General features: G+C 35.9%; 1 protein-coding gene across 1 annotated transcript in view; it reads left to right on the forward strand.

Moving 5' to 3' along the window:
* Positions 1–11,186, forward strand: part of LOC102106849 (macrophage mannose receptor 1-like) — a 33,999-nt gene extending 22,813 nt beyond the window's left edge. Inside the window, exons 21-30 of the mRNA XM_014248455.2 lie at positions 181–286; positions 1,072–1,268; positions 2,767–2,869; positions 3,528–3,760; positions 4,900–5,065; positions 6,423–6,575; positions 8,011–8,127; positions 8,421–8,588; positions 9,661–9,696; positions 10,083–11,186. Coding sequence (XP_014103930.2) covers positions 181–286; positions 1,072–1,268; positions 2,767–2,869; positions 3,528–3,760; positions 4,900–5,065; positions 6,423–6,575; positions 8,011–8,127; positions 8,421–8,588; positions 9,661–9,696; positions 10,083–10,282 — 1,479 coding nt within the window. The 3' untranslated portion in view covers positions 10,283–11,186. The remainder of the gene's footprint in view (positions 1–180; positions 287–1,071; positions 1,269–2,766; positions 2,870–3,527; positions 3,761–4,899; positions 5,066–6,422; positions 6,576–8,010; positions 8,128–8,420; positions 8,589–9,660; positions 9,697–10,082) is intronic.
* The last annotated feature ends 723 nt before the right edge of the window (positions 11,187–11,909 follow it).

Genomic DNA, 11,909 nt, shown 5'->3' on the forward strand with positions numbered 1-11,909 from the left:
CCCTTACAGAAAGATAGAAAGCAAATTTAAAATGTGTAAATAGCTTTGACTTGGCTCCAGATCCAAGTTAACTTTGAAAAAATATTTGGGGGTCTGAGAGGCTGACTTTAATTACACTAGTGTAATTCATATCTAAATTCTTTGTGCTGTCACTCTAAGTCTATACTTATTTTTCCATAGTGTTACAAATTTTTTGGCTCTGGCTTTGATTACTGGAATACTGGAAGAAGAGTTTGCATGAACCTTGGAGGAAACTTGGCAAGCATACATAATGAAAAAGTTCAAGGTATAGTGCAACAGCCCCTTAGGTAATAGAGAGCCTTTACTCTATATAAAGTGGACATTTCCTGCAAAGGCAAGTGTCAGTATGAAAATATATGCTTTTTATAATTTGTATACTCAACATTGGCTATATTGCCATGGCATGAAATGTTTTTAGAACTGACAATCTGTTTGGGGAATGCTAGCGATGCTAAGGATTGCTTCCTCGTGTTTCATGCAAAGTGTCTTACATTATTTATGGGCACAAATTAGGATAAAATTAAAAATCCAGATCTGGCATTTGTAGCTTTAGGCACAGAAGAAAAACCAGAATGCATGTTCTGTTTTTGCCAGAAATAGAATAGGATATGCTTCTATACTTCTGCCTAAATTCTGCAACTTAATTTAGTAGAATGTCAGAGAACGACATATTTTCACCTTGCCTATGTTCCCTGGCTTCCATTTGCAGCTGTACATAGCCACATATTTTCATCAGTCAAGTGGCTCATCCTGACTGCTGAAATAAGTGAACTTATTAGATATCATGGTGGTCAGACAGGCTGTTTACTTTTTGTTTCCTCTTTCCAATCTTCCTTCATTGTTCTCTAATATTTTGACACTTTGAGGTTTTCCACAGGCAAGGGTTTGGCATAACCTTGAAATAATGAGCTCAGATAAATTTCTGATCAAATGTAATTAAAATATTTTTACAAGACTTTAATGAACAAAATAGTTAAGTATTTGTTTATGATTTGATATTTTGACTGATCATATGACACACTAATCTCCTCTGTTGGCTTTTTTTCGTAGCTTTTCTTACTTACCACTTGAAGGATGCTTCAAATGATCTTTGGATTGGCTTGAATGATTTGCTCAGTGAACTCAACTTCGTTTGGTCTGACGGAAGTGCTGTCTCATATACAAACTGGGATAAAGATTCCCCAAAACTTGTAGAACCTATTTTGTTTGACAGTCTGCATCCAGAAGATGGCCAAAATCGGCTGCAGGTAAATATTGCTTAGTGTTTACCATCAAGTGTAAATCTGAGGAGCAGCACTACTTCCAGTAAGCAGCTCACTTCACTACAGACATTTTTCCAGCCTTCTCCATTGGTTGGACATCTATGTTTACACTGGAACTCACTGGGACTAGATATAAAACCTTTCAATGTTTGAGTATTCTAGATATTTCAGAGCATAAAATAGAATTGCTGTAATTTTGTGAAAGTATTTGAAAAAATTGCAGCAATGAACTGATTGAATAAAAACTGGATATATTGAATTAAGCTTTCTTTTTCATAGTAAATTGTTAATTTTTCAGAGAATATAAATACAACATTAGAATTTTAGAAGTTAACACCATTATTTTCATGTCTATGAAGGAAGGAGAAGAGGATGCAAGAGGAAAGAGTTCAGCATTTTAACTTCTTCCCTTTTTAAATTTGTAATTGAATTACTAAGGGCCAATAGATGTCAACTACTTTCTAAGCCCATCAAACCCTCTCCATCGCTAGCGCTTAAATTAAACCTCATAATGCAGTAAATAAAATAGGATTTTACATAATCATACCAATACAGACAGATTTGCACACCTGCATTGCCATTTCTATATCTTGCTTTTCAAACTTGCCCTTCACAATATGCCATTCCACTCACTGTCCATTCTCCCATCATTTTGTGTCTGAACCTTTAGAGAAGCCAGGGATCTGGACAACCAGATTATCTACACCTGAGCCAATTCGTGCTGCTCTTGCCCATGTAGCCATTGGTCAAGGCATGCAGGAAGACATAAATGACACGGCACAATCCATAGCTCCACTGCTGCTCTAGTAACACTAGGAAATACTAAGTAGGAAAAAAAAAAAGTGCAAAGGTACATCCTACTTTTCTTCTTCACTTTCAAGACACTAACAGCTCTCTCCTTCAGAGGATCCTTTTCAAAGGCCCAAAGGCTCAACAATTACCCCATGTCAGCTTAGCAGAGGAGACTGGAGATTGTAATAAGCTTGACATCTCAGCTTCTCAAGCTGATCTCGTGTAGCTGAAAGAGAAATTCTAAGAACTAGAGCTGATGAGAGCTCTGCCAAGGACTGTAATCTAGGTGATTTTGTCAAGAATCAGCAGCATTTATAGCTGTCTTTGCAGGTGAAATACGAAGCATGACTTCCATTTCATTCTTACTCAAAACCTTACTGAGTCACTTATTAGTGGGGATAGATATTGTGGGGAAAAGTTCTTAAAAATAATAATGCCTTTCAAGTATTTCTCCTGGAAAATAACTAAATGAACAAGCAGGGTGAGCAGAAGAGTGTACAACAGGGGAGCTGGCCACCACAAGGGAGGTCAGAAAGGACAGAGAAGGATGAATGAAAGGTATTTCTAGAGTTGTGACACATCCTACAACATCAGAACTAAAAAAAAAAAACAAACCTGAAACTGCTCAGTTGTAGTACTTTCTTTTATAACTTCTAATATTCATGTATATTCTTTTCCTTGTTTCTAACAGTTTGATTGTGTTTCCCTGAAGAGAGGTCCTGCTGATGACACAGGAAAATGGAATAATGAGGAATGTTATAACTACAGAGGGTATATATGCCAGAAGGATAGTGGTGAGTTCTGTATTTTTAATCTTGAAAATGATAAGGATTAAAACAAATTTTCTTGTTTAGCATACTTTGTTTCAGTTTAGTTTTGGTTTTGTTTTATTTCATTTTGTTTTGGTTTTTAGGTAAAGAATCAGTAAAACCTAAGGGCCCATTCTGCCTCCCAGTGTTACTCAGCAATGTTTTTGAGAAAACATAGCAGATTATAAGAAAAGAAAATTATTTTATGTTTAAAAGTGTAATTTAATAGATGAAGCCCAAAAACATTTGAATTACATATGTTCATATTGATCTGTAGGATATCAAAACTAGTAAGTTTAACACTTATCCATATAAACTTCATAGTCATTAAGCTGCAAGGAGTATTTTTAAAAAAGGCAGGAAAGGTGTGTTATTTTTGAATGATGAGGTAAATTTACCTCTGCCGTATAAAATAGCATGCATTTATTGATTCAAAATTGTCAGAGGCTGAAAATACATTTCTTTTACCAGAACTGTTGTTTTGATGTTATACTTAATTATAAGCAGCTAAGAAGATTTTCCATTCCATTAGTCATTTTATATTAGGTTTGTAAATAATGACAATGTTACTCAATTGCTCAAGTCAAATACGTGACTCCAGATTTAACTGCTCATAGGGCGTATTTTTTCCTTTTTCCTACAGATCCAAAACTTTTTAAATCACCAGCAACAGTGCTGGACTTTGCTTTTGACCCTTCTAATGGGATTAGCTATTCTGTCACTTGTTCCAAAATGAGTTGGGAGGAAGCACACCAAAACTGCAATGACAATGCCTCAGAACTTGCCAGCATTTTAGACCCATATAGTCAGGCGCTGTTGTTCCTACTTGCAGACGAATATGGAGAGCCTCTGTGGATTGGTCTTAACAGCAACATGGTAAGAACAAATACATTGCATAGAAGCAGTCAGGCTGACACAGGACCTGATTTCACTTTATGCTCTTGTTGCCCATTGGGATTCCTGCCAGCGTAGTGCTGCAAACAGCATGTTATATCAATGTAACAGCCATTTGCACTGGAATTCTTCCAACAAGACTCATACAGTAGAGACTTCCTTTAGCACAAGGAAATGTTCCTGTAAAACCATTATACAACAATGTAGTGTGTTGTTTGGAGCAGTTTAAACTACCTTGGATATAAATTGTAAAATCTCCTACATTTAAAGTTTATTTTAATCTAAAAGTGATTCCAGGCATGATATACATCCTGCCCTCCTGCCATGTCTTTATGTACCTCAGTGATCAGTGGTCACACACCTGACACCCTAGGAGAAACAGTTTTTATACGTGTGTTGATGCTCACTCATTTTACTAGAGTGGCCTTATTTATGGTAGTAATAACAGACTACAGCCATGAACAGAAAGTGGGTAAATAGTAGTAAAAGGAATATGGAGGCTATATCATGTGGTACATATTGACCAAAGGCCAAATTGACCAAATTTTTTTTAATTTGAAAATGTAATTGGCATAATTGTTCCCATTAGAAGTTAGAACATTATGGAAAAATAATCCTTTCTGTTTGTGAGATGTCTAGATCAGTTTTATGGCAGGAGAGGGTGAACATTTGGATGGTAGGCGTGTTTTGACATGCTGCACTCTTCAGCATGAATCACAGCCACGATAACTACAACAAAAGCAATGGTGATCACAGCTGCTTAAGAGCACTCCTACACACGCTCCCATTTTCTATGCAGACGTCTGGGTGGCCATTCCAACACGATCTCTTACCTGACTCCTAGTTTCATGCCTTCTCTCATGTCCCCTTTCTTTTTTTCCCTTCCATTTCCCAATGCTTGAAAAAATGCTCTGAATTAATGTTAGATATTTTTTGGAGGCGTTCACATTTGTGGATGACAGACACTGTACATTTCAGTCAGTTACCATCTACAAGCTGAGAAGGGGCACTAATAAGCAGATGATTCTACACTGCTTACATGAGAGTCCTCTTGAGGATCCCGTATAGTAGCTATGTCACTGTAAGCAAATATGAAATTACCATATAGATTTTACTTCCAGACCAATGGCAAGTATCAATGGATTGACAGGTGGAGATTAGTTTACAGCAAGTGGGCCAGTGGAGAACCGAAGCAGACATTAGCATGTGTCTACCTAGACACTGATGGCACCTGGAAGACAGCTTCCTGCAAGGAAAAATTATTTTCTGTCTGTAAAAAATCAGATGGTGAGTAACTCCATACATGCATCTTGACTAGAAGCTGTCTAGAGCAAAAGTTACTGGAAAAATACTTTATACTGTATACAGGAAGACAGGATTATAACTAGTTCTAAATATTCACCTGAATTCTTTCCAAAAGTTAATTGATTCATACTAATTACCAAAAGCCTAAGAACCAAAGGATTGAATATTCATTTTTTTATACTATTCATTCTATTAAGAAAAGTAATTGACTTGCTATAAGATCTGTTTTCATAAGGCTTTATATGAAATTCTGTATCCAGGTTGGGGTACCAAAGTTTGAAAAGCTTCTTGGTCAGCTAGGGTTTTCTGATGACTGGGTAACAATCATGTAAAGAAAAGACTGGAGTTGGACAGAAGACTAAGAAACCAAAGACTACGAGAAATTATATTATCAATACTAAGTATTAAAAAATTAGTCTTATGGGATGGAATTTATTCTTTCTATGTGTCTGATATGAGTTGGAAAGGGGCAACAAGCTTAAATACAGCACTGAAAACCTTCTAATTTTATCGATACAGAAGTCTTTAATGAATACTCTGGACAGATCAGTGAATCTCCATCACCACAGCTTGCTAAGAACAGACAGGACTAATATCTGTTAAAAAAATATATCAGCTTCATGTCACCTGTGAGCACAATGATAAAGTAAATAACCCCTTGGAAAGCCTTCCAAGCACAAACTTGTATAATTTATATGAAGATAAGCATAAATATGTTTTCAAAATTTAGCTGGATTCTTGAACTTTTCAACTTGATGGAAGATGTTGAATCATAAGCAAATTTAAAATTACATGCCAAATTATGTTCTAAGATGTTTTAATTTGACAAAAGTGCTCAGAATTCATATATAATGTCTCTTTCCACTTCATGATTCTGGAATACTCAAGCTGAGTATTTCTTATCAGGGAAAGAAACAGACTGTAGAAGACTTAGAGGAAGAAAATGTAATTTTTCAGAATATATAATTTAAATTCCGTCTGCATTTATCTACCCATCCAAAATCTTCCTATTATATCAGTCACTATGGAATGTATTCAGGATGCAGTTTAATAAAAAATCCTGCAAGCTATGCACAGTTATACCAACACTTTCATTCACAGTTTCTACTATAAGGTTTTATAAGGTTTTGATACTGTCAAATCACATTGTTAAATAAATATGAAGAGAAAATATTGTCTCAAAGAAAATACTGAACCGTATTCAAGCTCTTCTTAGAACAGGCTTCATTTCCTGTAAGATTACAAACCTAAGATAGTAGTTTAGTTTCGTCATACTAGTATAATGGGAAGAACAAGTTATATAAAACAGCTGGACTCCAACTACTTGATCTCTTATCAGTAATGGCCCCTACTGAACCCCCACAACTTCCTGGAAAATGCCCTGAATCAAGAAGACACAAATCTTGGATACCTTTCTCTGGTCACTGCTATTACTTTGAGGCCTCCAAGAAAAGAAGCTGGTCTCAAGCTCATGAGGAATGTGCCCAACTAGGTGAGTATTTAGTCTTAGAAAGATTGATGATGAATTAAACATATAAAATAATGGATAATGTTGATAAGCAAATCTCAAATAAATTTAAAACTTCACATTTAATTTTTTTTTGGCTGCTTTTGCAAGCGTGATTTTGAACAGTAAAAGTAATCTGTCAGAGACAGCAGCATCTCATATCTCAATATCAGGTGAAATATGAGTACCTCAAAAATATTAAATTCCTACTAGTTTTATGGCAAAAAGTAATTAGGCAGGGAGATAAACACTTTTACAGACCTACTAAGGCACAGGCTGCAGCATTGGCTTTCCCTTCCCCAAACAAGAGGGAGTCACACACAGTGTAATCCAGGAGACACAAAGACATAGGATAGTTGTGTTTGTTAGTTCCAGGACACAGTTTATTAAGGGGATCTCACAGTCTGGACAACAAATGAGATGCAGGAGCTGTTTATCTTTCATGAACTAGTAAAACACAGCCAGCCATGCAGTTTCTGCTCTGAAACAGCCCCATGCTGCCTCCATGGAGAGAAGAGCAGTACCTTCATCAGGGAAGGGAAAAGACACTTTGCTCCACATTTCTGAGAACTGGTGCAATGCAACATATATTTCAGTGTGAGTAAGAGTACGAAACATTTCTAAAGGCACTTCCTCATAGATCTGAAAACATTGACCTATAACTGAGTAAGCAGAAAAAGTAGCTTTGCAAAAGTGTTTTGCTCTACAGCTGTACGACAACAGAATTCCTGGAGTGGTTTTGCAGAAAGATAAATCACATAACTACTACAAAAAGTCAACATTACAGTAATAACCAGGATGAAAGGTTACAATTGGACACTGCTCCATGTTCTAAATTCCTACACTTTTGCATGCCTGTTACCCACTGGCCAGGCCAGGAAGGCGGCCATTTCCTGATGATTCCAACACAACTTTGTGTATTTGCAATGCCAGGGTGTATAGCAATTATAAATCAACTTCTGGACATCTTATGGACTGCAACCTCCATCTGCTGACATATCAGGCACTGCCAAAACTGCTGCCCAGCCACTGATAAGGGACAGAGCTGTAGTGGCAACAGGCATGGTGGTGACTACATCACTTGTACCTGTTTCAGGCTACCAGCACCACAGTCTGGGATTTGGTCAGACCTATCCGAAAGTATTGCAGGAGAGCAATTATTCTTCTCTAAAATACCAAAGACGAAAAAAAGTCAGAAAATTAGAGAAAATCCATATCATTGTGCAGATTTACATCCATACAACATACAGTCATGCTCAAAAAAGAAAATACCATACAGTGATATAATAACAACAATAGGAGCAGTGAATAATACAGAAGAGTTGGTCTTTTATATACTTTTTCATATTTTTTATGTGTTTATTGACTTGAGCTCTAAGAAGATGAGCCACTGTGATGTGTTCTATAATATTTTTTTCAGGTGCTGATCTGGTATCAGTAGGAGACTATAGTGAAACAAACTTTCTGTCAGAAACCATTAAGATACTCCAAGGAAAATCATTGAACTTTTGGGTAGGGCTAAAGAAAGGTGACAGAGGTAATATTTTTCATCATTTGTTACCCTATCAAATGAAATCACATGTTATGTTAAAAAGAAATCAACTTTGTACACTTGAAAGTATATATATATATATATATATATATATATATATATATGATACAAAATTTATTTCAAAGTATGCTTAAATATGCTTAAAATTATAATTGAAACATTTAACTAGATATTCATATCATTCATATTCATTATAGATTTTTGTTTTCTCCATTACAACTCATTCTATTTGTCTATATCCATGCATTTTATACATATATGTTATTTTTTAATATTAGAACAGTGGGAATGGACAGATAAATCTGCAATGGATTTTGTCAACTGGCAATTGGGAGAACCATCAAACAAAAGGCTTAAAGACTGTGGAGAACTATGTGCATTGTCTGGCTACTGGAAAGCCAACCTCTGTTCTTTCAAAAAAGGATATATCTGTAAAAAAATGAAAAGTAAGTAGTATGTCTAGTATGTTAAGGTCAATAATGTCTAATAATGTATTTTCATTGTACAACACAGAAATGCAAAATACTCTAAGTTTGTGTGCAAAACGAATCAATTCTAATGGCAGGATGTGGCTGCCTATATACGGACAAGCCCCACATGGCTCCTGACTGCCTTCTCAGATGGCGGCATCTCCCCTAAATCCACTAGAACTACCATCAGCCCTGTGCAGACATCATAAATACTTCAGACCCCTGAGTTTAGGCAAAAGCTAAGCTCAAAACCACACTTTGTCTAATCTCAGCTGAATGTATTCTCAAACAAAATCTTGTTCTGATGAGTACAGTGCAAACTGTCTTGTAAAAATGCTCCAATTGGTGGTTCCTTTCCTTACTGACTACTGATCTGATGGATTACAAGAACACCATGACTAACATTCTCGTGGCACTCTTCATCTACAGTATGATAGAATCATGTTTAATAAAATACTAGTAATATCGTGATAGAAAAATTATCATCTATAAGAAAATGCATAATATTGATTACCAGCTGAGATTAAATCCAAGTAGTCCAGAACACAGACATTTTGTTTGGCTAAACTCCATCTTTCTGTTCACCTTTGTACTACCTGCTAAGTACAGGAAGAGCAATTACCATAGGAGCCACATCAACATGGAATGAGTGTCTTTGACAGAAGGGGCTACAACAATAGAAAAGTCTTTTCAGCTCAAGTAAAATGCTCATGATGCACTGCTAACGCTCAAGACGGGAAGCACCTTAAAATTACTAAGGATCCTGTGGGGAGTTTTTCAGAAATAAACATTTTTGAAAGCACTTTTTGAAATAACAGAAATCTGTCTCTATATGTTGTTTTGGGTATCACGACTGAGGAAGTCAGATGCTCTTAGGGCGAAAGCCCCAGTCATCCTACTAGAGTTTTACATATGCTTAGCTCCATCTATCTGGGAAAGTGATTGTCACCACATAAATTCAGGGGGAATTGTCAGAAAGATGGGTACTTAAGAACTTTGAAATGCCTCTTTTTAACCATTCAGAATAAACTTTTTTTCCTTTCAAAAGCTCCTGAAAACAAAGAGATGTCAACAGAAAATACAGGTAAGCATACTTCCTTTTAAGTAGAATAATAAGAGCAAGCTAAAATAAAACAAGAATATAATTATATAATTTCTCAGTATTTGTTTTGAGAGTGTTTAAAAATAAAAAGTCCATAAGCTTTTACTTTGGATCTCAATATAGAATATAGAGGTTATCCTGAAGTAAATATTGATTTATTTTTATGTTTATATTTTTAATATTGGGCTTTGATCAGATTTAATTATATTTTATTTGGTGTCCGTAAAAAATAAAACCCAATGCACATGTTGAACTGAAAATCTACATGCCCATTGAATTCTTTTGCTTTCTTATTATAGAAGTTTAATTTATTATTAGATTCCGAAATCTTTTAACCTCAAAGGTTATTCCATTGTATATCCTTACAGAAGAGAAAATGAAGAAAGTATTTTCAGCTGGCATCATTTGGCTGTACATTCTTCTATCCCTATCTATAGCTGGAGCTGGAAGTATAATTTATTTCTGCTTGAGGAGGAAGAGACAAAACCTGCCACATATTTCAACCAGAATGAGTGGATCAGAAGCAACTGTGGATATTCAAGAAAAAGACACAGCTTCAGACATGTAGTCTGACCAAATGCCCATGTGATCCAACTACCAAAAAACAGGCCATAAATCAGTGAAATCTTACCCCAGCTTCATGTTTTCCTACTCAGACAATAGTCTCCTTTCTTCTAAAATACAAAGTTAATGGATTTATATAAATTCACACATATACATCTTCCAAAATTCCTTCCAAAGTGTTACAGATTCATTTAGTCTGGGGAGTGTTTTTCATATAAATGGGTATGACTGAAAAGTTGGCTCCAGAGGTGTTATGGGGAAGGTCTGACAGATATTTACCTGTGAAAATCACTTTATTTAGCTTAGTGTAGAAATTCTCCCTTTTTACACACAGGGGAAATCATTACTTATTACTTTAAATTGATTTTCCCTATGTGTTACTGCAGTGGTATCTAGACTATGATGGGAATCACAGAATCATAGAATTAACTAGGCTGGAAAAGATCTTGAGATCATTGAGTCCAACCTATGAAACACCGCTCATTTCATATTTTCAGCTTCATAGTTTATACCATCTTTTCATTCATGCAAAACCTGTTATGATACCTGCATCTGTGCATTATTTGTTTACAAAAAATAAATAAATAAATAGACAAAAAATTGTAAAAACATTGAAGAGGCTCATTTAATTTTACCCCCAGTCTGAATTTTTTGATTATGCCATTTCCTATGGCCTTGAACTATTCTACTATTCTGCAAATACCTCTATTTTTCTGCAGTTCAAATTAATAATAAAGATAGAACAGAAGAAGACCTTGCAATTGGGTTTTATTTCAGTAATGATTCTTTTAGTATGAAGAGGTGTCCCTTTTTAAATCCAAGCATGTATAATAAAAGGCTGTCTTATAGTGCATTGTGTAATTCTCTGTGCAGAGATAAAAATCACTGACGTACTTTTTGAAAATACATTCTTCCTTTTTTGTTGTGATTTCATTTGACAGGGTGCTGCCTAGACCCTTCTCAGCTTTTCTTCCATTGTACACAGTAGCAGGGTTTGCTTTAGGGGTCAGTTTATCATTCTGCATATTTTAAGACATGCATCACCCCATCTGAGGAATGGAAACACCTTTCCCCAAGCCACAAGAGGGCATGTGGCACTAACAGGCCTCACTGAAGAAGCATATGGAGCAGCAGGACTAGAGCAGAGGAGCTTCTACCAAATGTATGTACTGGGGAACAGATTCCTTCTTTGGCCCTTCTGTCAGAATTTCTCACTCACTCCACATCTTACGGTCTTTGACTGACAAAAAGATGAGGCCACACTAAAAATCTCTGCAACGGAAGAAAATGCCTGGAATAAGAGGAATAGGTTTCTGCACTAGGACATCTGTGCCTATGCTTTAGCAGCTTGAGAACATACTTGAATTACCTCTTTTACATTTCTTCTAGATATCCATCGAGTAATAAAGGCTTCTAACTAAAAATGTTATTGATAGTTACTTAGAGTGGAAGTACTCCCTTCCTCTAGGAATACTTATTTCAGATATTTTAACAAGGGCTATCTTAAAACATAGGTCACCTCTGGTAACATCTCCTCCCGAGAACTCAATTTTCCCCAGCACTCCTTTGCTGGATGGACACACATTATTCCACACATTATTCTACACCTTTGGCTAAGCTAGTAAAGAACT

This window comes from Pseudopodoces humilis, chromosome 1, assembly GCF_049639895.1.
Source record: "Pseudopodoces humilis isolate 2021_Gansu_Grassland_sample_001 chromosome 1, ASM4963989v1, whole genome shotgun sequence".
NCBI lineage: Eukaryota > Metazoa > Chordata > Aves > Passeriformes > Paridae > Pseudopodoces > Pseudopodoces humilis.